The 27,197-nt window shown below is 44.1% G+C and overlaps 1 protein-coding gene across 5 annotated transcripts in view; it reads right to left on the minus strand.

The window, feature by feature from the left end:
* The window catches only part of LOC129867605 (cytoplasmic FMR1-interacting protein 1 homolog), a 225,438-nt gene that overhangs the window by 67,886 nt on the left and 130,355 nt on the right, over positions 1-27,197 (minus strand). For all 5 annotated transcript variants that reach the window (XM_055941111.1, XM_055941110.1, XM_055941112.1 and 2 more), the window contains 10 exons: positions 24,278-24,403; positions 20,504-20,670; positions 20,147-20,294; positions 16,591-16,744; positions 14,065-14,221; positions 12,733-12,829; positions 6,982-7,058; positions 4,082-4,190; positions 3,604-3,723; positions 3,094-3,293 (listed from right to left, as the gene is read on the minus strand). In XM_055941111.1, the coding sequence (XP_055797086.1) occupies positions 3,094-3,293; positions 3,604-3,723; positions 4,082-4,190; positions 6,982-7,058; positions 12,733-12,829; positions 14,065-14,221; positions 16,591-16,744; positions 20,147-20,294; positions 20,504-20,670; positions 24,278-24,403 (1,355 nt within the window). The remainder of the gene's footprint in view (positions 1-3,093; positions 3,294-3,603; positions 3,724-4,081; positions 4,191-6,981; positions 7,059-12,732; positions 12,830-14,064; positions 14,222-16,590; positions 16,745-20,146; positions 20,295-20,503; positions 20,671-24,277; positions 24,404-27,197) is intronic.

A 27,197-nucleotide genomic window follows, 5' to 3' on the forward strand; every position in this document is an offset into this window, starting at 1 on the left:
GCAGTAGTTGTGTGTGTGTAGTTGTAGCAGTAGTTGTGTGTGTAGTTGTAGCAGTAGTTGTGTGTGTGTAGTTGTAGCAGTAGTTGTGTGTGTGTAGTTGTAGCAGTAGTTGTGTGTGTAGTTGTAGCAGTAGTTGTGTGTGTGTAGTTGTAGCAGTAGATGTGTGTGTAGTTGTAGCAGCAGTTGTGTGTGTGTAGTTGTAGCAGTAGTTGTGTGTGTGTAGTTGTAGCAGTAGTTGTGTGTGTAGTTGTAGCAGTAGTTGTGTGTGTAGTTGTAGCAGTAGTTGTGTGTGTAGTTGTAGTTGTGTGTGTGTAGTTGTAGCAGTAGTTGTGTGTGTAGTTGTAGCAGTAGTTGTGTGTGTGTAGTTGTAGCAGTAGTTGTGTGTGTAGTTGTAGCAGTAGTTGTGTGTGTGTAGTTGTAGTTGTGTGTGTGTAGTTGTAGCAGTAGTTGTGTGTGTGTAGTTGTAGCAGTAGTTGTGTGTGTAGTTGTAGCAGTAGTTGTGTGTGTAGTTGTAGCAGTAGTTGTGTGTGTAGTTGTAGTTGTGTGTGTGTAGTTGTAGCAGTAGTTGTGTGTGTAGTTGTAGCAGTAGTTGTGTGTGTGTAGTTGTAGCAGTAGTTGTGTGTGTAGTTGTAGCAGTAGTTGTGTGTGTGTAGTTGTAGCAGTAGATGTGTGTGTGTAGTTGTAGCAGTAGATGTGTGTGTAGTTGTAGCAGTAGTTGTGTGTGTGTAGTTGTAGCAGTAGTTGTGTGTGTGTAGTTGTAGCAGTAGTTGTGTGTGTGTAGTTGTAGCAGTAGATGTGTGTGTGTAGTTGTAGCAGTAGTTGTGTGTGTGTAGTTGTAGCAGTAGTTGTGTGTGTGTAGTTGTAGCAGTAGTTGTGTGTGTGTAGTTGTAGCAGTAGTTGTGTGTGTGTAGTTGTAGCAGTAGTTGTGTGTGTGTAGTTGTAGCAGTAGATGTGTGTGTGTAGTTGTAGCAGTAGTTGTGTGTGTAGTTGTAGCAGTAGTTGTGTGTGTGTAGTCGTAGCAGTAGTTGTGTGTGTGTAGTTGTAGCAGTAGTTGTGTGTGTGTAGTTGTAGCAGTAGTTGTGTGTGTGTAGTTGTAGCAGTAGTTGTGTGTGTGTAGTTGTAGTTGTGTGTGTGTAGTTGTAGCAGTAGTTGTGTGTGTAATTGTAGCAGTAGTTGTGTGTGTGTAGTTGTAGCAGTAGTTGTGTGTGTGTAGTTGTAGTTGTGTGTGTGTAGTTGTAGCAGTAGTTGTGTGTGTGTAGTTGTAGCAGTAGTTGTGTGTGTGTAGTTGTAGCAGTAGTTGTGTGTGTGTAGTTGTGTGTGTGTAGTTGTAGCAGTAGTTGTGTGTGTACTTGTAGTTGTGTGTGTGTAGTTGTAGCAGTAGTTGTGTGTGTAGTTGTAGCAGTAGTTGTGTGTGTAGTTGTAGCAGTAGTTGTGTGTGTGTAGTTGTAGCAGTAGCTGTGTGTGTGTAGTTGTAGCAGTAGTTGTGTGTGTGTAGTTGTAGCAGTAGTTGTGTGTGTGTAGTTGTAGCAGTAGTTGTGTGTGTAGTTGTAGCAGTAGTTGTGTGTGTAGTTGTAGCAGTAGTTGTGTGTGTACTTGTAGTTGTGTGTGTGTAGTTGTAGCAGTAGTTGTGTGTGTGTAGTTGTAGTTGTGTGTGTAGTTGTAGCAGTAGTTGTGTGTGTAGTTGTAGCAGTAGTTGTGTGTGTGTAGTTGTAGCAGTAGTTGTGTGTGTGTAGTTGTAGCAGTAGTTGTGTGTGTGTAGTTGTAGCAGTAGTTGTGTGTGTAGTTGTATTAGTAGCTGTGTGTGTAGTTGTAGCAGTAGTTGTGTGTGTAGTTGTAGCAGTAGTTGTGTGTGTGTAGTTGTAGCAGTAGTTGTGTGTGTAGTTGTAGCAGTAGCTGTGTGTGTAGTTGTAGCAGTAGCTGTGTGTGTAGTTGTAGTTGTGTGTGTGTAGTTGTAGCAGTAGTTGTGTGTGTGTAGTTGTAGCAGTAGTTGTGTGTGTGTAGTTGTAGCAGTAGTTGTGTGTGTGTAGTTGTAGCAGTAGTTGTGTGTGTAGTTGTAGCAGTAGATGTGTGTGTAGTTGTAGCAGTAGTTGTGTGTGTGTAGTTGTAGCAGTAGTTGTGTGTGTAGTTGTAGCAGTAGCTGTGTGTGTGTAGTTGTAGCAGTAGTTGTGTGTGTAGTTGTAGCAGTAGCTGTGTGTGTAGTTGTAGCAGTAGTTGTGTGTGTACTTGTAGTTGTGTGTGTGTAGTTGTAGCAGTAGATGTGTGTGTGTAGTTGTAGCAGTAGTTGTGTGTGTAGTTGTAGCAGTAGTTGTGTGTGTAGTTGTAGCAGCAGTTGTGTGTGGTTGTGTAGTATTCGTTATGTGTAGTAGTGTGTAGTTGTTTGTAGTTGTGTAGTATTTGTTGTGTGTCGTTGTGTGTAGTTGTGTGTAGTTGTGTAGTATTAGTTGTGTGTAGTTGTGTGTAGTAGTGTGTAGTTGTTTGTAGTTGTGTGTGGTTGTGTAGTATTAGTTGTTTGTAGTTGTGTGTAGTTGTGTAGTATTAGTTGTTTGTAGTTGTGTGTAGTTGTGTAGTATTAGTTGTGTGTAGTTGTGTGTAGTAGTGTGTAGTTGTTTGTAGTTGTGTGTAGTTGTGTAGTATTAGTTTGTGTGTAGTAGTGTGTAGTTGTGTTACCTGTTAGTAGATCCGTTGTAGCAGTAGCTGTGTAGTATTAGTTGTGTGTAGTTGTTTGTAGTTGTGTGTGGTTGTGTAGTATTAGTTTGTGTGTAGTAGTGTGTAGTTGTGTTACCTGTTAGTAGATCCGTTGTAGCAGTAGCTGTGTAGTATTAGTTGTGTGTAGTTGTGTGTAGTTGTGTGTAGTTGTGTAGTATTAGTTGTGTGTAGTTGTGTGTAGTAGTGTGTAGTTGTTTGTAGTTGTGTGTGGTTGTGTAGTATTAGTTGTTTGTAGTTGTGTGTAGTTGTGTAGTATTAGTTGTTTGTAGTTGTGTGTAGTTGTGTAGTATTAGTTGTGTGTAGTTGTGTGTAGTAGTGTGTAGTTGTTTGTAGTTGTGTGTAGTTGTGTAGTATTAGTTTGTGTGTAGTAGTGTGTAGTTGGGTTACCTGTTAGTAGATCCGTTGTAGCAGTAGTTGGGGAGGAAATCGTAGTTGAGTTCCCAGAAGACGTGGAGTGTGATGCGTCCGTAGGGGGCGGAGACATTGTGATTGGCCTCCCGGAACATGGCGTCCATACTGTCCAGCGTCAGGAACTTAGACAACAGCTTGTGGGTCATACGGTTGATGTTCATCAGACCTTCTAGTTCCTGTTACAAGGAGGGGGAGAAGACAGCTTGTGGGTCATATGGATGATGTCCAATCAGACCTTCTAGTTCCTGTTCAATCAGACCTTCTAGTTCCTGTTACAAGGAGGGGGAGAAGACAGCTTGTGGGTCATATGGATGATGTCCAATCAGACCTTCTAGTTCCTGTTCAATCAGACCTTCTAGTTCCTGTTACAAGGAGGGGGAGAAGACAGCTTGTGGGTCATACGGATGATGTTCATCAGACCTTCTACTTCCTGTTACAGAGTGGACAGTCCATAAATAACACAGACACACTTAAAGCAGGTCGTACCACGATGGATGTGAGGTCCTCGCTCTCGAAGCGGTTGATGGCCAGCTCCAGAGACTTGTACAGAGCAGCAGACACTCTCTGGGTGATCAGACGGTTCAGGTCTATGGAACGGCCCAGCAGCTAGAGGAGAGGAACCAACATCATTTGCAAATAAATTCATAAAAAAATCATACAATGTGATTTTCTGGATTTTTATTTGTCTCATTTTGTCTGTCATAGTTGAAGTGTACCTATGATGAAAATTACAGGCCTCTCTCATCTTTTTAAGTGGGAGAACTTGCACAATTGGTGGCTGACTAAATACTTTTTTGCCCCACTGTATGTATGTATGTATGTATGTATGTATGTATGTATTTTTTTCCACTCTTTATGTGATGGACAATGCAGAGAATGCCAGAAGAAGAATTATAATTTAATTACCACAGTGAAGGGTCTCGTAGTGGTTGGAGGGGTAGTGTGAGGGGTCAAAGGGGGTTACCTGTACATGGCGTTGCTTCAGCAGGGTCTCGTAGCGGTTGGACGCGGGCCAGGGGATGTTGGCTCCCTGGTTCTTACAGTCCGCTCTCAGACGCTTGTCCAGCAGCAGACTGAGGAAGGAATCGAGTTTTAATCTGACACGTGTTCCTATCAGTCTAGCTGAGGTGTCTCGCCTCCAGGGTAGAAAATTAACATCCGCAAAATGTGGGCCATAAGAATGTCTATTTTGTAGAACATTACAAAGCATGCTCATCAATTGTGTTTGTTTGTAATTCAGGCCCAAACATGTTCAATAAAAATGGTTAAAGATCTACCTGAGCAAAAAGTTAGAGGCCCTGCTTGTCTCTGAGTGATTCAAGTGTTTTCACTTGTTTTTCAACAGTTGATATTAGATGGGGCCGATTAATTAGGGCGATGTCAAGTTTTCATAACAATCGGTAATCGGCATTGTAATCCACGAGGAAACTGCGTGGCAGGCCGATCATCTGTTACGCTAGTGCAGCGTCAAACCTCTAGAATTTAGGTTACTAGTCGACCTCTAGTATTCCACGAGGAAACTGCGTAGCAGGCCGATCATCTATTACGCTAGTGCAGCGTCAAAAGGAACGTGTGGCTGCAAAGAGTCAAGGTAAGGTGCTAGCATTAAACTTATCTTAGAAAAAACAATCAATCTTAACATAATCACTTGTTAACTACACATGGTTGATGATATTACTAGTTTATCTAGCTTGTCCCGCGTTGCATATAATCAATGCGGTGCCTGTTAATTTATCATCGAATCACAGCTTCAACTTCGCCAAACGGGTGATGATTTAACAAAAGCACATTGCTGAAAAAAGCACAATCTTTGCACAAATGTACCTGACCATAAACATCAATGCCTTTCTTAAAATCAATACACAGAAGTATATTTTTTAAACCTGCATATTTAGTTTGAAGAAATTCAGGTTAGCAGGCAATATTAACCAGGTGAAATTGTGTCACTTCTCTTGCGTTCATTGCACACAGAGTCAGGGTATATGCAACAGTTTGGGCCGCCTGGCTCGTTGCGAACTAATTTACCAGAATTGTACATAATTATGACATAACATTGAAGGTTGTGCAATGTAACAGCAATATTTAGACTTAGGATTGTCGCCTGTTCGATAAAATGCGGAACGGTTCCATATTTCACTGAAAGAATAAACATTTTGTTTTCGAAATTATAGTTTCCGGATTTTACCATATTAATGACCCAAAGGCTAGTATTTCTGTGTTTATTATATTATAAATAAGTCTATGATTTGATATTTGATAGAGCAGTCTGAGCGGTGGTAGGCAGCAGCAGGCTCGTAAGCATTCAATCAAAATTTACTGCGTTTGCCAGCAGCTCTTAGCACAGCGCTGTTTATGACTTCAAGCCTATCAACTCCTGAGATTAGGCTGGCAATACTAAAGAGCCTATAAGAACATCCAATAGTCTAAGGTATATGAAATACAAATCGTATAGGGAGAAATAGTCCTATAATTCCTATAATAACTACAACCTAAAACTTCTTACCTGGGAATATTGAAGACTCATGTTAAAAGGAACCACCAGCTTTCATATGTTCTCATGTTCTGAGCAAGGAACTTAAACGTTAGCTTTCTTACATGGCACATATTGCACTTTTACTTTCTTCTCCAACACTTTGTTTTTGCATTATTTAAACCAAATTGAACATGTTTCATTATTTATTTGAGACTAAATAGATTTTATTTAAGAATTCTATTAAGTTCAAATAAATGTGTTCATTCAGTTTTATTGTAATTATCATTATTACAAATATATAAAAAATATATATTTAAAAAAATCGGCCGATTAATCGCTATCGGCTTTTTTTGGTCCTCCAATAAATGGTATTGGCGTTGAAAAATCATAAATCGGTCGATCTCTAGTATTTAGGTTACTAGTCGACCTCTAGTATTTAGGTTACTAGTCGACCTCTAGTAGTTAGGTTACTAGTCGACCTCTAGTAGTTAGGTTACTAGTCGACCTCTAGTAGTTAGGTTACTAGTCGACCTCTAGTAGTTAGGTTACTAGTCGACCTCTAGTAGTTAGGTTACTAGTCGACCTCTAGTAGTTAGGTTACTAGTCGACCTCTAGTAGTTAGGTTTACTAGTCGACCTCTAGTAGTTAGGTTTACTAGTCGACCTCTAGTAGTTAGGTTACTAGTCGACCTCTAGTAGTTAGGTTACTAGTCGACCTCTAGTAGTTAGGTTACTAGTCGACCTCTAGTAGTTAGGTTACTAGTCGACCTCTAGTAGTTAGGTTACTAGTCGACCTCTAGTAGTTAGGTTACTAGTCGACCTCTAGTAGTTAGGTTACTAGTCGACCTCTAGTAGTTAGGTTACTAGTCGACCTCTAGTAGTTAGGTTACTAGTCGACCTCTAGTAGTTAGGTTACTAGTCGACCTCTAGTAGTTAGGTTACTAGTCGACCTCTAGTAGTTAGGTTACTAGTCGACCTCTAGTATTTAGGTTACTAGTCGACCTCTAGTAGTTAGGTTACTAGTCGACCTCTAGTAGTTAGGTTACTAGTCGACCTCTAGTAGTTAGGTTACTAGTCGACCTCTAGTAGTTAGGTTTACTAGTCGACCTCTAGTAGTTAGGTTTACTAGTCGACCTCTAGTAGTTAGGTTACTAGTCGACCTCTAGTAGTTAGGTTACTAGTCGACCTCTAGTAGTTAGGTTACTAGTCGACCTCTAGTAGTTAGGTTACTAGTCGACCTCTAGTAGTTAGGTTACTAGTCGACCTCTAGTAGTTAGGTTACTAGTCGACCTCTAGTATTTAGGTTACTAGTCGACCTCTAGTAGTTAGGTTACTAGTCGACCTCTAGTATTTAGGTTACTAGTCGACCTCTAGTTGATATAGTCCACGTACCTTCCAGCTAGAATCTTGTAGTAGGCAAATATCTGATCAGCCAGCTTGTAGACAAACTGATCAAAACACAGGTTGACCTGCAGAGGATGTAACATAGGAAGTACAACATCAGTCATGATCAAAACACAGGTTGACCTGCAAGAATCAAGGAACAAAGATGATCAAGACTCGTGAAGTGATGACTAGTCTAATGGTGAACTATACCTCTGCTGTAGTGATGACTAGTCTAATGGTGAACTATATACCTCTGCTGTAGTGATGACTAGTCTAATGGTGAACTATACCTCTGCTGTAGTGATGACTAGTCTAATGGTGAACTATATACCTCTGCTGTAGTGATGACTAGTCTAATGGTGAACTATATACCTCTGCTGTAGTGATGACTAGTCTAATGGTGAACTATATACCTCTGCTGTAGTGATGACTAGTCTAATGGTGAACTATATACCTCTGCTGTAGTGATGACTAGTCTAATGGTGAACTATACCTCTGCTGTAGTGATGACTAGTCTAATGGTGAACTATACCTCTGCTGTAGTGATGACTAGTCTAATGGTGAACTATACCTCTGTTGTAGTGATGACTAGTCTAATGGTGAACTATACCTCTGCTGTAGTGATGACTAGTCTAATGGTGAACTATACCTCTGCTGTAGTGATGCCTAGTCTAATGGTGAACTATATACCTCTGCTGTAGTGATGACTAGTCTAATGGTGAACTATACCTCTGCTGTAGTGATGACTAGTCTAATGGTGAACTATATACCTCTGTTATAGTGATGACTAGTCTAATGGTGAACTATACCTCTGCTGTAGTGATGACTAGTCTAATGGTGAACTATACCTCTGCTGTAGTGATGACTAGTCTAATGGTGAACTATATACCTCTGCTGTAGTGATGACTAGTCTAATGGTGAACTATACCTCTGCTGTAGTGATGACTAGTCTAATGGTGAACTATATACCTCTGCTGTAGTGATGACTAGTCTAATGGTGAACTATACCTCTGCTGTAGTGATGACTAGTCTAATGGTGAACTATATACCTCTGCTGTAGTGATGACTAGTCTAATGGTGAACTATATACCTCTGCTGTAGTGATGACTAGTCTAATGGTGAACTATATACCTCTGCTGTAGTGATGACTAGTCTAATGGTGAACTATATACCTCTGCTGTAGTGATGACTAGTCTAATGGTGAACTATACCTCTGTTGTAGTGATGACTAGTCTAATGGTGAACTATATACCTCTGCTGTAGTGATGACTAGTCTAATGGTGAACTATATACCTCTGCTATGATGACTAGTCTAATGGTGAACTATATACCTCTGCTGTAGTGATGACTAGTCTAATGGTGAACTATACCTCTGCTGTAGTGATGACTAGTCTAATGGTGAACTATACCTCTGCTGTAGTGATGACTAGTCTAATGGTGAACTATACCTCTGTTGTAGTGATGACTAGTCTAATGGTGAACTATACCTCTGCTGTAGTGATGACTAGTCTAATGGTGAACTATACCTCTGCTGTAGTGATGCCTAGTCTAATGGTGAACTATATACCTCTGCTGTAGTGATGACTAGTCTAATGGTGAACTATACCTCTGCTGTAGTGATGACTAGTCTAATGGTGAACTATATACCTCTGTTATAGTGATGACTAGTCTAATGGTGAACTATACCTCTGCTGTAGTGATGACTAGTCTAATGGTGAACTATACCTCTGCTGTAGTGATGACTAGTCTAATGGTGAACTATATACCTCTGCTGTAGTGATGACTAGTCTAATGGTGAACTATACCTCTGCTGTAGTGATGACTAGTCTAATGGTGAACTATATACCTCTGCTGTAGTGATGACTAGTCTAATGGTGAACTATACCTCTGCTGTAGTGATGACCAGTCTAATGGTGAACTATATACCTCTGCTGTAGTGATGACTAGTCTAATGGTGAACTATACCTCTGCTGTAGTGATGACTAGTCTAATGGTGAACTATATACCTCTGCTGTAGTGATGACTAGTCTAATGGTGAACTATACCTCTGCTGTAGTGATGACTAGTCTAATGGTGAACTATATACCTCTGCTGTAGTGATGACTAGTCTAATGGTGAACTATACCTCTGCTGTAGTGATGACTAGTCTAATGGTGAACTATACCTCTGCTGTAGTGATGACTAGTCTAATGGTGAACTATATACCTCTGCTGTAGTGATGACTAGTCTAATGGTGAACTATACCTCTGCTGTAGTGATGACTAGTCTAATGGTGAACTATACCTCTGCTGTAGTGATGACTAGTCTAATGGTGAACTATATACCTCTGCTGTAGTGATGACTAGTCTAATGGTGAACTATACCTCTGTTGTAGTGATGACTAGTCTAATGGTGAACTATATACCTCTGCTGTAGTGATGACTAGTCTAATGGTGAACTATATACCTCTGCTATGATGACTAGTCTAATGGTGAACTATATACCTCTGCTGTAGTGATGACTAGTCTAATGGTGAACTATACCTCTGCTGTAGTGATGACTAGTCTAATGGTGAACTATACCTCTGCTGTAGTGATGACTAGTCTAATGGTGAACTATACCTCTGTTGTAGTGATGACTAGTCTAATGGTGAACTATACCTCTGCTGTAGTGATGACTAGTCTAATGGTGAACTATACCTCTGCTGTAGTGATGCCTAGTCTAATGGTGAACTATATACCTCTGCTGTAGTGATGACTAGTCTAATGGTGAACTATACCTCTGCTGTAGTGATGACTAGTCTAATGGTGAACTATATACCTCTGTTATAGTGATGACTAGTCTAATGGTGAACTATACCTCTGCTGTAGTGATGACTAGTCTAATGGTGAACTATACCTCTGCTGTAGTGATGACTAGTCTAATGGTGAACTATATACCTCTGCTGTAGTGATGACTAGTCTAATGGTGAACTATACCTCTGCTGTAGTGATGACTAGTCTAATGGTGAACTATATACCTCTGCTGTAGTGATGACTAGTCTAATGGTGAACTATACCTCTGCTGTAGTGATGACCAGTCTAATGGTGAACTATATACCTCTGCTGTAGTGATGACTAGTCTAATGGTGAACTATACCTCTGCTGTAGTGATGACTAGTCTAATGGTGAACTATATACCTCTGCTGTAGTGATGACTAGTCTAATGGTGAACTATACCTCTGCTGTAGTGATGACTAGTCTAATGGTGAACTATATACCTCTGCTGTAGTGATGACTAGTCTAATGGTGAACTATACCTCTGCTGTAGTGATGACTAGTCTAATGGTGAACTATACCTCTGCTGTAGTGATGACTAGTCTAATGGTGAACTATATACCTCTGCTGTAGTGATGACTAGTCTAATGGTGAACTATACCTCTGCTGTAGTGATGACTAGTCTAATGGTGAACTATACCTCTGCTGTAGTGATGACTAGTCTAATGGTGAACTATATACCTCTGCTGTAGTGATGACTAGTCTAATGGTGAACTATATACCTCTGCTGTAGTGATGACTAGTCTAATGGTGAACTATATACCTCTGCTGTAGTGATGTCTAGTCTAATGGTGAACTATACCTCTGCTGTAGTGATGACTAGTCTAATGGTGAACTATATACCTCTGCTGTAGTGATGACTAGTCTAATGGTGAACTATACCTCTGCTAAAGTGATGACTAGTCTAATGGTGAACTATATACCTCTGCTGTAGTGATGACTAATCTAATGGTGAACTATACCTCTGCTGTAGTGATGACCAGTCTAATGGTGAACTATATACCTCTGCTGTAGTGATGACTAGTCTAATGGTGAACTATATACCTCTGCTGTAGTGATGACTAGTCTAATGGTGAACTATATACCTCTGCTGTAGTGATGACTAGTCTAATGGTGAACTATATACCTCTGCTGTAGTGATGACTAGTCTAATGGTGAACTATACCTCTGCTGTAGTGATGACTAGTCTAATGGTGAACTATATACCTCTGCTGTAGTGAAGACTAGTCTAATGGTGAACTATATACCTCTGCTGTAGTGATGACTAGTCTAATGGTGAACTATATACCTCTGCTGTAGTGATGACTAGTCTAATGGTGAACTATATACCTCTGCTGTAGTGATGACTAGTCTAATGGTGAACTATATACCTCTGCTGTAGTGATGACTAGTCTAATGGTGAACTATATACCTCTGCTGTAGTGATGACTAGTCTAATGGTGAACTATACCTCTGCTGTAGTGATGACTAGTCTAATGGTGAACTATATACCTCTGCTGTAGTGATGACTAGTCTAATGGTGAACTATATACCTCTGCTGTAGTGATGACCAGTCTAATGGTGAACTATATACCTCTGCTGTAGTGATGACTAGTCTAATGGTGAACTATACCTCTGCTGTAGTGATGACTAGTCTAATGGTGAACTATATACCTCTGCTGTAGTGATGACCAGTCTAATGGTGAACTATATACCTCTGCTGTAGTGATGACTAGTCTAATGGTGAACTATATACCTCTGCTGTAGTGATGACTAGTCTAATGGTGAACTATATACCTCTGCTGTAGTGATGACTAGTCTAATGGTGAACTATATACCTCTGCTGTAGTGATGACTAGTCTAATGGTGAACTATATACCTCTGCTGTAGTGATGACCAGTCTAATGGTGAACTATATACCTCTGCTGTAGTGATGACTAGTCTAATGGTGAACTATACCTCTGCTGTAGTGATGACTAGTCTAATGGTGAACTATATACCTCTGCTGTAGTGATGACTAGTCTAATGGTGAACTATATACCTCTGCTGTAGTGATGACTAGTCTAATGGTGAACTATACCTCTGCTGTAGTGATGACTAGTCTAATGGTGAACTATATACCTCTGCTGTAGTGATGACTAGTCTAATGGTGAACTATATACCTCTGCTGTAGTGATGACTAGTCTAATGGTGAACTATATACCTCTGCTGTAGTGATGACTAGTCTAATGGTGAACTATACCTCTGCTGTAGTGATGACTAGTCTAATGGTGAACTATACCTCTGCTGTAGTGATGACTAGTCTAATGGTGAACTATATACCTCTGCTGTAGTGATGACCAGTCTAATGGTGAACTATACCTCTGCTGTAGTGACGACTAGTCTAATGGTGAACTATATACCTCTGCTGTAGTGAAGACTAGTCTAATGGTGAACTATATACCTCTGCTGTAGTGATGACTAGTCTAATGGTGAACTATATACCTCTGCTGTAGTGATGACTAGTCTAATGGTGAACTATATACCTCTGCTGTAGTGATGACTAGTCTAATGGTGAACTATATACCTCTGCTGTAGTGACGACTAGTCTAATGGTGAACTATACCTCTGCTGTAGTGATGACTAGTCTAATGGTGAACTATATACCTCTGCTGTAGTGATGACTAGTCTAATGGTGAACTATACCTCTGCTGTAGTGATGACCAGTCTAATGGTGAACTATATACCTCTGCTGTAGTGATGACTAGTCTAATGGTGAACTATATACATCTGCTGTAGTGACGACTAGTCTAATGGTGAACTATATACCTCTGCTGTAGTGATGACTAGTCTAATGGTGAACTATATACCTCTGCTGTAGTGATGACTAGTCTAATGGTGAACTATACCTCTGCTGTAGTGATGACTAGTCTAATGGTGAACTATATACCTCTGCTGTAGTGATGACTAGTCTAATGGTGACTAGTCTAATGGTGAACTATACCTCTGCTTCAATCTCATCGTAGAGGAACTGCTTCTTGAACTTGGTCAGGGCGTAGTGGGCGCTGTCATTATAGAGGTCCAGAGGATACAACACATACCTGCAGGACAGAGACGGTTTACTAAAAAATACATTTCATTTTGTAGCAATAGAGAGAGGACAGGACATAGATTTTGTGAGACAACCTCTCCCTCAATGTGATCAAGACAAAGGAGCTGATCGTGGACTACAGGAAAAGACGGGCCGAACAGGCCCCCATTAACATCGACAAGGTTGTAGGGGAGCAGGTCGATAGTTTCAAGTTCCTTGGTGTCCACATCACCAACGAAACATTATGGTCCAAACACACCAAGACAGTTGTGAAGAGAGCACGACAACACCTTTTCCCCCTCAGGGGACTGAAAAGATTTGGTATGGGTCCGGAGATCCTCAGTTGCACCATCGAGAGCATCCTGGCCGGTTGCATCACCTATGGCAACTGCTCGGCATCTGACAGTAAGATGCTACAGAGGGTAGTGCGTACGGCCCAGTCCATCACTGGGGCCAAGCTTCCTGCCATCCAGGACCTCTATACTAGACCAAAGAATTGTCAAAGACTCCAGCCATCCTGGTTATATACTGTTCTCTCTGCTACCGCACGGGAAGCGGTGCACTAAGTGTAGGAGCACTAAGTGTAGGTCCAAAAGGCTCCTAAACAGCTTCTATCCCCAAGCCATAAGACTCCTGAACAATTAATAAAATGGACACGTGGACCATTTACATTGACCCCCCCTGTTTTTACACTGCTGCTACTTGCTATTTATTGTCTATGCATCGTCACTTTACCTCTACCTACATAAAGTTTGATTTAATTTTAAATTACATTTGGTAGCTCCTATATGTATAACTTGATGAGACTGTCTGTCTTCACAATTCATTTATTTTCGTTTGCGCTTGTTAGCATATTTAGCTAGCAGCCTCCATGGAAAATCGATATTGCTTGTGCTAATTTAGTTAGCATTCTGGGAATCGACACCCAATTATATTTTTGTAGTTTGTTTTTGGCACCCCCTTGTCTACTAAGCCGGTAATACCGTAAATCCTGGAATGAGAGAAAGACGGTATGAAAATCTGGAAACCGCCCAACAGTAGTGTGTGTGTCGGACGGACACACACACACACACACACACACACACACACACACACACACACACACACACACACACACACACACACACACACACACACACACAGTGGTCTAACATGGTGTCTTACTCCATCATAGAGGCCTCCTTGAGGTTACAGGGCATGGACAGACGGACGGACGGACACACACAGTCTAACATGGTGTCTTACTCCATCATAGAGGCCTCCTTGGTCTCCAGAATGTGGTCTGTGAGGATCCAGGGCATGGACATCTCGATGGGGAACTGGATCCTGCGACCCATGGTCAGCTCCAGGAAGAACTCTCTAAACCACAGCTGAGACAGGTCACAGCACTGCTGCAGGGTCTCTGTTAGGGAGGGGACAGGGGGACAGACAGAGGGTTAGAGAGGGGACAAAGGGTTAGAGAGGGGACGGGGGGACAGACAGAGGGTTAGAGAGGGGACAGAGGGACAGACGGAGGGGACAGGGGGTTAGAGAGGGGACGGGGGGACAGGGGGACAGACAGAGGGGACAGGGGGACAGACAGAGGGTTAGAGAGGGGACAGGGGGACAGACAGAGGGTTAGAGAGGGGACAGGGGGTTAGAGAGGGGACAGAGGGACAGACAGAGGGTTAGGGAGGGGACAGGGGGACAGACAGAGGGGACAAGGTTAGAGAGGGGACAGAGGGACAGACAGAGGGTTAGAGAGGGGACAGGGGGACAGACAGAGGGTTAGAGAGGGGACAGGGGGACAAATGGTTAGAGAGGGGACAGGGGGACAGAGGGTTAGAGAGGGGACAGGAGGGGACAGGAGGACAGACAGAGGGTTAGAGAGGGGACAGGAGGACAGACAGAGGGTTAGAGAGGGGACAGGAGGACAGACAGAGGGTTAGAGAGGGGACAGGGGGACAGACAGAGGGTTAGAGAGGGGACAGAGGGACAGACAGAGGGTTAGAGAGGGGACAGGGGGACAAAGGGTTAGAGAGGGGACAGACAGAGGGTTAGAGAGGGGACAGAGGGACAGACAGAGGGTTAGAGAGGGGACAGGGGGACAAAGGGTTAGAGAGGGGACAGGGGGACAGACAGAGGGTTAGAGAGGGGACAGGGGGACAAAGGGTTAGAGGGGGGACAGGGGGACAGACGGAGGGTTAGGGTTAGAGAAGGGACAAAGACAGACAGAGGGTTAGGGTAGAGAGGAGTCAGGGGGACAGACAGAGGGGACAAAGGGTTAGAGAGGGGACAGAGGGACAGACAGAGGGTTAGAGAGGGGACAGGGGGACAAAGGGTTAGAGAGGGGACAGGGGGACAGACAGAGGGTTAGAGAGGGGACAGGGGGACAAAGGGTTAGAGGGGGGACAGGGGGACAGACGGAGGGTTAGGGTTAGAGAGGGGACAGGGGTACAGACGGAGGGTTAGAGAGGGGACAGGGGGACAAAGGGTTAGGGTTAGAGAGGGGACAGGGGGACAAAGGGTTAGGGTTAGAGAGGGGACAAAGAGACAGATGGAGGGTTAGAGTTAGAGAGGGGACAGGGGGACAGACAGGGGGGCATACAGAGGGGACAGACGGAGCAGGAGGTACCGGCTGCATCATCCTATCCCATTTGGGATGTAGACTCAACCGGACTCTCTCTCCTTACCGCTGAAGTTGAGCATGTTAGAGAGGGGACAGGGGGACAGACAGAAGGGACAGGGGGACAGACAGAGGGTTAGAGAGGGGACAGGGGGACAGACAGAAGGGACAGGGGGACAGACAGAGGGTTAGAGAGGGGACAGGGGGACAGACAGAAGGGACAGGGGGACAGACAGAGGGTTAGAGAGGGGACAGGGGGACAGACAGAGGGTTAGAGAGGGGACAGGGGGACAGACAGAAGGGACAGGGGGACAGACAGAGGGTTAGAGAGGGGACAGGGGGACAGACAGAAGGGACAGGGGGACAGACAGAGGGTTAGAGAGGGGACAGGGGGACAGACAGAGGGTTAGAGAGGGGACAGGGGGACAGACAGAGGGTTAGAGAGGGGACAGGGGGACAGACAGAGGGGACAGGGGGACAGACAGAGGGGACAGGGGGACAGACAGAGGGGACAGGGGGACAGACAGAGGGTTAGAGAGGGGACAGGGGGCAGACAGAGGGGACAGGGGGACAGACAGAGGGGACAGGGGGGCAGACAGAGGGGACAGGGGGGCAGACAGAGGGGACAGGGGGACAGACGGAGGGGACAGGGGGACAGACGGAGGGTTAGAGAGGGGACAGGGGGACAGACAGAGGGGACAGGGGGACAGACAGAGGGTTAGAGAGGGGACAGGGGGACAGACAGAGGGTTAGAGAGGGGACAGGGGGACAGGGGGCAGACAGAGGGTTAGAGAGGGGACAGGGGGACAGGGGGACAGACAGAGGGGACAGGGGGACAGACGGAGCAGAATGGTTCTGTAAAGTCCGTACCGCTGAAGTTGAGCAGGTTAGAGAGGGGACAGGGGGACAGACAGAGGGGACAGGGGGACAGACAGAGGGTTAGAGAGGGGACAGGGGGACAGGGGGACAGACAGAGGGGACAGGGGGACAGGAGGACAGACAGAGGGGACAGGGGGACAGACAGAGGGGACAGGGGGACAGACAGAGGGGACAGGGGGACAGACAGAGGGTTAGAGAGGGGACAGGGGGACAGACAGAGGGGACAGGGGGACAGACGGAGGGGACAGGGGGACAGACGGAGCAGGATGGTTCTGTAAAGTCCGTACCGCTGAAGTTGAGCAGGTGTGTGTAGAAGAAGGACTCTCTGTGGAACTTCTCCATGTCCATGATGGTGGGTCCCTCCAGACTGCTGCGGAGAGTCTTCTTAGAACCACTCTTATCAGCTATCAGAGACTCCAGCATGGTACGGACCATGTACAGCTACAGAGGAGGAGGAGGAGGAGGAGGAGGAGGAGGAGGAGGAGGATGATAGAGGAAGAGGAGGAGGAGAGGAGGAGGAATGGAAAGGCACAGAGGGGAGGATGAGGAGAAATTATAAATGACTGACAGATAAAAGGTTTAAATGTTCAACTTCTGGTTAGTCGCCACCAAAACTGTTCTGTATGTAACTAACTTCTGATTGGTCGCCACCAAAAACAGTTCTGTATGTAACTAACTTCTGATTGGTCGCCACCAAAAACAGTTCTGTACGTAACTAACTTCTGGTTGGTCGCCACCAAAACTGTTCTGTATGTAACTAACTTCTGATTGGTTTAGGAATGTTAATGGGCAACCTCTGAAAACACAGTTTGATTGGTACTGGTTATCGGTCTACAGGTTCAAAAGGGGCTTTATAAATACATTTGATTTGATTACGTTCGACTGCCTCAAAGTGTAGCGAGAAACAACATGGCTTCAGGCTGGATCAACACCCGTTGCATAGAGCTCTCCCAGCTTGGACGTTGTGGCAACGTATGTTTTTGGTTTGACATTGGTTGTGGGAATAAAGCCATACGTTTCCCTGACAGGTTTTTGTTTTAAACGTTCTGAGAACAGAAGTGAACATTTTGCCTGTTCTAGGAACATTTATTTTTGGGTTACAGGGAGGTTCTGAGAACGTTTTACTCTGGTTCCAGGGAGGTTCTGAGAACATTGTCCTGGGAGGTTTTTATTACCGCTCAGAGAACTGAAATTATAGACTATTTAGTTGTTTTTGAATGACTTCCTTAACCTTTACTGAGTGTTTCAATAAGGCGTTTAATAACACCGCTAGCTTATTTTGGGTTAACGTTTTTGAACTCCAAGCACAGATAGGCAATAATAATACAAACACCTTTTTATTTGGCATCGGTGAGATTCAAACCTATGATCTTCTGTTCTTTATCCATGGAATTAGTCTGTTCCACCGGGAGGGAGCTAGCATGCCATGTTGGTCTATTCAAACAGACCCCATTTCAAAGGAAGCAAGCACTATTAACATCAGGTGTGGCCAATTAGTGGGTGTGGCCAACACACCTGAACACACTTAACCTCACTAGGGTAGGGGGCACTATTTTCACCTCCGGATGAAAAGCGTGCCCAAAGTAAACTGCCTGCTACTCAGGCCCAGAAGGTAGGATATGCATATAATTGGTAGATTTGGATAGAAAACACGCTAAAGTTTCCAAAACTGTTAAAATAATGTCTGTGAGTAAAACAGAACTGAAATGGCAGGTGAAAACCTGAGGAAAATCTATCCAGGAAGTGCAATTAGTTTGAAATGGCTGTTTTTCCATTGAAAGCCTATCTACCATTTAAAGAGATAGGACCCAGATTCCATTCCCTATGGCTTCCACTAGTTGTGAACAGTCTTTAGACATTGTTTCAGGCTAATGCTTTGGGCTTTTATTCTGAAAAATGAGGGAGAATGACAACTTTGAGTCTGTGGATAGTGTGGTGTTTCCTGCGCACGACCGAGAGTTGGCCTTTCTTGTTTTTCTTTTATATTGACGACGCTATTGTCCGGTAGAAATATTATCGATTATTTAGGCTAAAAAAACAACCTGAGGATTGATTATAAACATTGTTTGATATGTTTCTGTGAACTTTACTGATACTAGTTGGAATTTTCGTCTGCCTCTTGTGACCGCATTTGAGCCATTGGATTACTGAACAAAACGCGCCAACAAAATGGAGGTTTTTGGATATAAAGAGGGACTTTATCGAACAAAACAAACATTTATTGTGTAACTGGGAGTCTTGTGAGTGCAATCATACGACGATCATCAAAAGGTAAGTGATTCATTTTATTGCTATTTCTGACTTTCATGACTAATCTACTTGGCTGCTAACTGTATGTAATGTTTTGTGTGCTGAGCGCTGTCCTCAGATAATCGCATGGTTTGCTTTCGCCGTAAAGCCTTTTTGAAATCTGACACGGCGGCTGGATTAACAACAAGTTAAGCTTTATTTTGATGTATTACACTTGTGATTTCATGAAAGTTAAATATTTATAGTAATTTAATTTGAATTTGGCGCTCTGCAATTTCACCGGATGTTGGCCAGGTGGGACGCTACCCTCCCACACCCCCTAGAGAGGTTAACAAGATAGAGGATAGGGAGAGTTTTGTTGATGCTGAGAACGAAATGTATGTTTTTAATTACATTCTTAAAAACGTTCTCTGAATGTTACTAACATTTTCTTGTGGTTTTTAATGGAACGATTTTATCATGTTCTGAGAACGGAATTTAAAGCTTATTGATTTTAATGTGCACAATAAAATTTCCCAGAATTTTGTCAAGAACGGACATAAAAGTGAAACATCTTCTCTGAAAGGTTCTGAGAACATCGCTAAAGTCAAACATAAAAAAAAAAATACTTTTTAGTAAAAATACGACATTAAATAGAACCACATGGGCACTTGTGTGGAATGTTCTGTGGAAGCGCTGAAATTCCCACAGAAGAACGTTGTTTGTTAACGTTCTCCGAACTATTTGAGAACATTCCCAATGTCAAACCAGTTGGAGAACTTTCCTAGAACGTTATCAAAAGCCGAAATTAAAATGTAACCATGTTTGAACTTTTATGAAACGTTCTGTTAAAGCCGGGGTGTCAAACTCATTCCACGGAGGGCCTAGTGTCTGCGGGTTTGTGGTTTTTCCCTTTCAAATTAAGACGGAGACAACCAGGTGAGGAGAGTTATTTACTAATTACTAACTATTTACTAATCAATCAAGCACAAGGGAGGAGTGGACACTCGGCAAACCGTGGAATAAATTTGACACGTGTGTTAAAGCAATAAAATAAGGAAATATCATTTTTTGGGTGAAGTTCCTTAAATGTGTTTAGAATGTTCCAAAGACAAGCAACTATCCTGCACCCATTCCCAGAGCATTGTGGGAAGGTTGTATGCCAAATAATCATAGACAATCACGGTTCTCACCAAGCTCTGAGAAACATGGTTCTCAGAACGCTATGTGCTAGCTGGGCTCATTCTCTCTCTAGAAAGGAGATGAATGATGTACTCCTGGAACGCAGGACTAGGCCGATAACTCTGTCATTTATGACAGAACAGATCATTAGTGATCTAGAAAAAGCTCATGCTATGTATGGTACAGCTGATAAATTTTCCGCCAGATTACAGTTTAGGTTATATAGGCACTGTGAGAACGACTATGGTATGATGTGACTAGGATAGGAGGCTGTGATGGTAAAAAAGGGGACAATGTATGAGAAATAAAGGCAGGATAAAGAGATGGCTGTCTGTAGTAGTGATCGTAGAGACAGAGCTGTGACAGACCTGTGTGAGAAATAAAGGCAGGATAAAGAGATGACTGTCTGTAGTAGTGATCGTAGAGACAGACCTGTGTGCTGGAGGGGCCGACGGCGCGGCGGGGGACCTTGATGTCAAACCCTCCCTTGGGATCCTTCTCTCCTCGCAGGGCCGGGTCGTTGTGTGGCTCACGTCCTGCCTCCCAATCACAGATGGTCTTCCTGATGGCCTGCAGGACACTGGGGAGAGAACAGCACAAAATACATTGAAAAACAACTCTCAGCAGAGTCCACATCATCAGGGGTCTGCAACTCTGACACCGGAGGTGTTACAGCAGGATGGGAACAAAAGCCTGCACACTCAGTAGCTGGAGAACTCTGCCGCCCCCCCCCCCGAAAAAGCCATAATTCAAAGGATGTTTTGTGCGGTCCCATTTGTTCCGCCGTACCTCTGGACCACGTTCTTCTTCTTCTTGATGGCCTGCCGTAGCGGGTCTCTCAGGGTGAGCTGGGCGAAGTCCTGCAGGACTGAGTAGATGGTGTGGCGGATCGCGTGGTTAAACACCGACTCCATACGACCCATCAGAACCTGCAACCCCTTTATCATGGCCATCACCTGGAGGAAGGAACACCTCAGAGTTAGTCTCTAACACACCTAGACAGGTTAATTAGAGACACACCTAGAGACAGGTTAGTTAGAGACACACCTAGAGACAGGTTAATTAGAGACACACCTAGAGACAGGTTAATTAGAGACACACCTAGAGACAGGTTAATTAGAGACACCTAGAGACAGGTTAATTAGAGACACACCTAGAGACACACCTAGAGACAGGTTAATTAGAGACACACCTAGAGACACACCTAGAGACAGGTTAATTAGAGACACACCTAGAGACAGGTTAATTAGAGACACACCTAGAGACAGGTTAATTAGAGACACACCTAGAGACAGGTTAATTAGAGACACCTAGAGACAGGTTAATTAGAGACACCTAGAGACAGGTTAATTAGAGACACACCTAGAGACAGGTTAATTAGAGACACACCTAGAGACAGGTTAATTAGAGACACACCTAGAGACAGGTTAATTAGAGACACCTAGAGACAGGTTAATTAGAGACACACCTAGAGACAGGTTAATTAGAGACACACCTAGAGACAGGTTAATTAGAGACACCTAGAGACAGGTTAATTAGAGACACCTAGAGACAGGTTAATTAGAGACACACCTAGAGACAGGTTAATTAGAGACACACCTAGAGACAGGTTAATTAGAGACACACCTAGAGACAGGTTAATTAGAGACACACCTAGAGACAGGTTAATTAGAGACACCTAGAGACAGGTTAATTAGAGACACACCTAGAGACAGGTTAATTAGAGACACACCTAGAGACAGGTTAATTAGAGACACACCTAGAGACAGGTTAATTAGAGACACCTAGAGACAGGTTAATTAGAGACACACCTAGAGACACACCTAGAGACAGGTTAATTAGAGACACACCTAGAGACACACCTAGAGACAGGTTAATTAGAGACACACCTAGAGACAGGTTAATTAGAGACACACCTAGAGACAGGTTAATTAGAGACACACCTAGAGACAGGTTAATTAGAGACACCTAGAGACAGGTTAATTAGAGACACCTAGAGACAGGTTAATTAGAGACACACCTAGAGACAGGTTAATTAGAGACACACCTAGAGACAGGTTAATTAGAGACACACCTAGAGACAGGTTAATTAGAGACACCTAGAGACAGGTTAATTAGAGACACACCTAGAGACAGGTTAATTAGAGACACACCTAGAGACAGGTTAATTAGAGACACCTAGAGACAGGTTAATTAGAGACACCTAGAGACAGGTTAATTAGAGACACACCTAGAGACAGGTTAATTAGAGACACACCTAGAGACAGGTTAATTAGAGACACACCTAGAGACAGGTTAATTAGAGACACACCTAGAGACAGGTTAATTAGAGACACCTAGAGACAGGCTAATTAGAGACACACCTAGAGACAGGTTAATTAGAGACACACCTAGAGACAGGTTAATTAGAGACACACCTAGAGACAGGTTAATTAGAGACACACCTAGAGACAGGTTAATTAGAGACACACCTAGAGACAGGTTAATTAGAGACACCTAGAGACAGGTTAATTAGAGACAGGTTAGTTAGAGACACACCTAGAGACAGGTTAATTAGAGACACACCTAGAGACAGGTTAATTAGAGACAGGTTAGTTAGAGACACACCTAGAGACAGGTTAATTAGAGACACACCTAGAGACAGGTTAATTAGAGACACACCTAGAGACAGGTTAATTAGAGACAGGTTAGTTAGTCTGCCACACCTCAGAGTTAGTCTCTAACACACCTCAGAGTTAGTCTCTAACACACCTAGAGACAGGTTAATTAGAGACACACCTAGAGACAGGTTAATTAGTCTCCAACACACCTAGACAGGTTAATTAGACACAGGTTAATTAGAGACACACCTAGAGACAGGTTAATTAGTCTCCAACACACCTAGACAGGTTAATTAGAGACAGGTTAATTAGAGATAGATTAGTTAGTCTAACACACCTCAGAGTTAGTCTCTAACACACCTAGACAGGTTAATTAGAGACACACCTAGAGACAGGTTAATTAGTCTCCAACACACCTAGACAGGTTAATTAGACACAGGTTAATTAGAGACACACCTAGAGACAGGTTAATTAGTCTCCAACACACCTAGACAGGTTAATTAGAGACAGGTTAATTAGAGATAGGTTAGTTAGTCTAACACACCTCAGAGTTAGTCTCTAACACACCTAGACAGGTTAATTAGAGACACACCTAGAGACAGGTTAATTAGAGACAGGTTAATTAGAGACAGGTTAATTAGACCTCAGACATACATTTATAAAGCCTTTGTTATATCAGCAGTTGTAACAAAGTAGTCAAGTTAGAGACGATTTGTGCCGTCTCTCCAACTCCTATGGAAGTCCTAGGACCACAGGAGGGACCAGGCTAGGTAATGACCAGGCTAGGTAAGGACCAGGCTAGGTAAGGACCAGGCTAGGTAATGACCAGACTAGGTCACGACCAGGCTAGGTCACGACCAGGCTAGGTCACGACCAGGCTAGGTCACGACCAGAAAAGCTGGCTAGACAGCAGAAACAGATATGGGACCAGGCTAGGAAATGACCAGGCTAGGTAACGTCCAGGCTAGGTAACGTCCAGGCTAGGTAACGTCCAGGCTAGGTAACGACCAGGCTAGGTAACGACCAGGCTAGGTAACGACCAGGCTAAGGTAACGACCAGGCTAAGTAGTGACCAGGCTAGGTCACGACCAGGCTAGGTAAGGACCAGGCTAGGTCATGAACAGGCTAGGTAAGGACCAGGCTAGGTCACGACCAGCCTAGGTCACGACCAGCCTAGGTCACGACCAGCCTAGGTCACGACCAGCCTAGGTCACGACCAGACTAGGTAACGACCAGACTAGGTAACGACCAGGCTAGGTAACGACCAGGCTAGGTAACGACCAGGCTAGGTAACGACCAGACTAGGTAACGACCAGACTAGGTAACGACCAGGCTAGGTAACGACCAGGCTAGGTAACGACCAGGCTAGGTAACGACCAGACTAGGTAACGACCAGGCTAGGTAACGACCAGGCTAGGTAACGACCAGGCTAGGTAACGACCAGGCTAGGTAACGACCAGACTAGGTAACGACCAGACTAGGTAACGACCAGACTAGGTAACGACCAGGCCAGGTAACGACCAGGCCAGGTAACGACCAGGCCAGGTAACGACCAGGCTAGGTAACGACCAGGCTAGGTAACGACCAGGCTAGGTAACGACCAGGCTAGGTAACGACCAGACTAGGTAACGACCAGGCTAGGTAACGACCAGGCTAGGTAACGACCAGGCTAGGTAACGACCAGGCTAGGTAACGACCAGGCTAGGTAACGACCAGACTAGGTAACGACCAGACTAGGTAACGACCAGGCTAGGTAACGACCAGACTAGGTAACGACCAGGCTAGGTAACGACCAGGCTAGGTAACGACCAGACTAGGTAACGACCAGACTAGGTAACGACCAGGCTAGGTAACGACCAGACTAGGTAACGACCAGACTAGGTAACGACCAGACTAGGTAACGACCAGACTAGGGTGATTGGCCAACAGACAGATTGTGGAGGGGAGAAGGTAGTAAACTGACCTCGACCAGGGCAAACTTCTCCTCGACGGTGTAGTTGTATCGTGTAGCTCGTTCATACTCCTCCGCGTTGTCAGGACACTCCTTGTTAGAGTACTTATCCGTTGGATGAACCAGCTTCCACGAGTACTGCAGGAAGAAGAAGAGTTGTCTTCATCATTATCATCCTCATCATTATCAAATCAAATAAAAAGTTGTCACATGACCCGAATACAACAGGTGTAGTAGACCTTACAGTGAAATGCCGAATACAACAGGTGTAGTAGACCTTACAGTGAAATGCTTACTTACAAGCCCTTAACCAACAATACAGTTTTAAGAAAATACCAACAACAAAAAAGTTAGAGATAAGAATAACAAATAATTAAAGTGCAGCAGTAAATAACAATAGTGGGGCAATATACAGGGTGTTACGGTACAGAGTCAATGTGGAGGCTATATACAGGGGGTACCGGTACAGAGTCAATGTGGAGGCTATATACAGGGTGTTACGGTACAGAGTCAATGTGGAGGCTATATACAGGGTGTTACGGTACAGAGTCAATGTGGAGGCTATATACAGGGGGTAACGTTACAGAGTCAATGTGGAGGCTATATACAGGGGTTAACGGTACAGAGTCAATGTGGAGGCTATATACAGGGTGTTACGGTACAGAGTCAATGTGGAGGCTATATACAGGGAGTTACGGTACAGAGTCAATGTGGAGGCTATATACAGGGTGTTACGGTACAGAGTCAATGTGGAGGCTATATACAGGGTATTACGGTACAGAGTCAATGTGGAGGCTATATACAGGGGGTACCGGTACAGAGTCAATGTGGAGGCTATATACAGGGTGTTACGGTACAGAGTCAATGTGGAGGCTATATACAGGGGTTAACGGTACAGAGTCAATGTGGAGGCTATATACAGGGTGTTACGGTACAGAGTCAATGTGGAGGCTATATACAGGGAGTTACGGTACAGAGTCAATGTGGAGGCTATATACAGGGTGTTACGGTACAGAGTCAATGTGGAGGCTATATACAGGGTGTTACGGTACAGAGTCAATGTGGAGGCTATATACAGGGGGGTACCGGTACAGAGTCAATGTGGAGGCTATATACAGGGGGTACTGGTACAGAGTCAATGTGGAGGCTATATACAGGGGGTACCGGTACAGAGTCAATGTGGAGGCTATATACAGGGTGTTACGGTACAGAGTCAATGTGGAGGCTATATACAGGGTGTTACGGTACAGAGTCAATGTGGAGGCTCTATACAGGGGGTACCGGTACAGAGTCAATGTGGAGGCTATATACAGGGTGTTACGGTACAGAGTCAATGTGGAGACTATATACAGGGGTTAACGGTACAGAGTCAATGTGGAGGCTATATACAGGGTGTTACGGTACAGAGTCAATGTGGAGGCTATATACAGGGTGTTACGGTACAGAGACAATGTGGAGGCTATATACAGGGTGTTACGGTACAGAGTCAATGTGGAGGCTCTATACAGGGTGTTACGGTACAGAGTCAATGTGGAGGCTATATACAGGGTGTTACGGTACAGAGTCAATGTGGAGGCTATATACAGGGTGTTACGGTACAGAGTCAATGTGGAGGCTCTATACAGGGGGTACCGGTACAGAGTCAATGTGGAGGCTATATACAGGGTGTTACGGTACAGAGTCAATGTGGAGACTATATACAGGGGTTAACGGTACAGAGTCAATGTGGAGGCTATATACAGGGTGTTACGGTACAGAGTCAATGTGGAGGCTATATACAGGGTATTACGGTACAGAGTCAATGTGGAGGCTATATACAGGGGGTACCGGTACAGAGTCAATGTGGAGGCTATATACAGGGGGTTACGGTACAGAGTCAATGTGGAGGCTATATACAGGGTGTTACGGTACAGAGTCAATGTGGAGGCTATATACAGGGTATTACGGTACAGAGTCAATGTGGAGGCTATATACAGGGGGTACTGGTACAGAGTCAATGTGGAGGCTATATACAGGGTATTACGGTACAGAGTCAATGTGGAGACTATATACAGGGGTTACGGTACAGAGTCAATGTGGATGCTATATACAGGGGGTACTGGTACAGAGTCAATGTGGAGGCTATATACAAGGGGTTAACGGTACAGAGTCAATGTGGAGGCTATATACAGGGGGTACCGGTACAGAGTCAATGTGGAGGCTATATACAAGGGTGTTACGGTACAGAGTCAATGTGGAGGCTATATACAGGGGGTACTGGTACAGAGTCAATGTGGAGGCTATATACAAGGGGTTAACGGTACAGAGTCAATGTGGAGGCTATATACAGGGTGTTACGGTACAGAGTCAATGTGGAGACTATATACAGGGGGTTACGGTACAGAGTCAATGTGAAAACTATATACAGGGGGTTACGGTACAGAGTCAATGTGGAGGCTATATACAGGGGGTACCGGTACAGAGTCAATGTGGAGGCTATATACAGGGGGTACCGGTACAGAGTCAATGTGGAGGCTATATACAGGGTGTTACGGTACAGAGTCAATGTGGAGGCTATATACAGGGGGTTAACGGTACAGAGTCAATGTGGAGGCTATATACAGGGGGTACCGGTACAGAGTCAATGTGGAGGCTATATACAGGGGGTACTGGTACAGAGTCAATGTGGAGGCTATATACAGGGGGTACCGGTACAGAGTCAATGTGGAGGCTATATACAAGGGGTTAACGGTACAGAGTCAATGTGGAGACTATATACAGGGGTTACGGTACAGAGTCAATGTGGAGGCTATATACAGGGGGTTACGGTACAGAGTCAATGTGGAGGCTATATACAGGGGGTACCGGTACAGAGTCAATGTGGAGGCTATATACAGGGGGTACCGGTACAGAGTCAATGTGGAGGCTATATACAGGGTATTACGGTACAGAG

This window comes from Salvelinus fontinalis, chromosome 12 (genome assembly GCF_029448725.1).
Source record: "Salvelinus fontinalis isolate EN_2023a chromosome 12, ASM2944872v1, whole genome shotgun sequence".
Lineage (NCBI taxonomy): Eukaryota > Metazoa > Chordata > Actinopteri > Salmoniformes > Salmonidae > Salvelinus > Salvelinus fontinalis.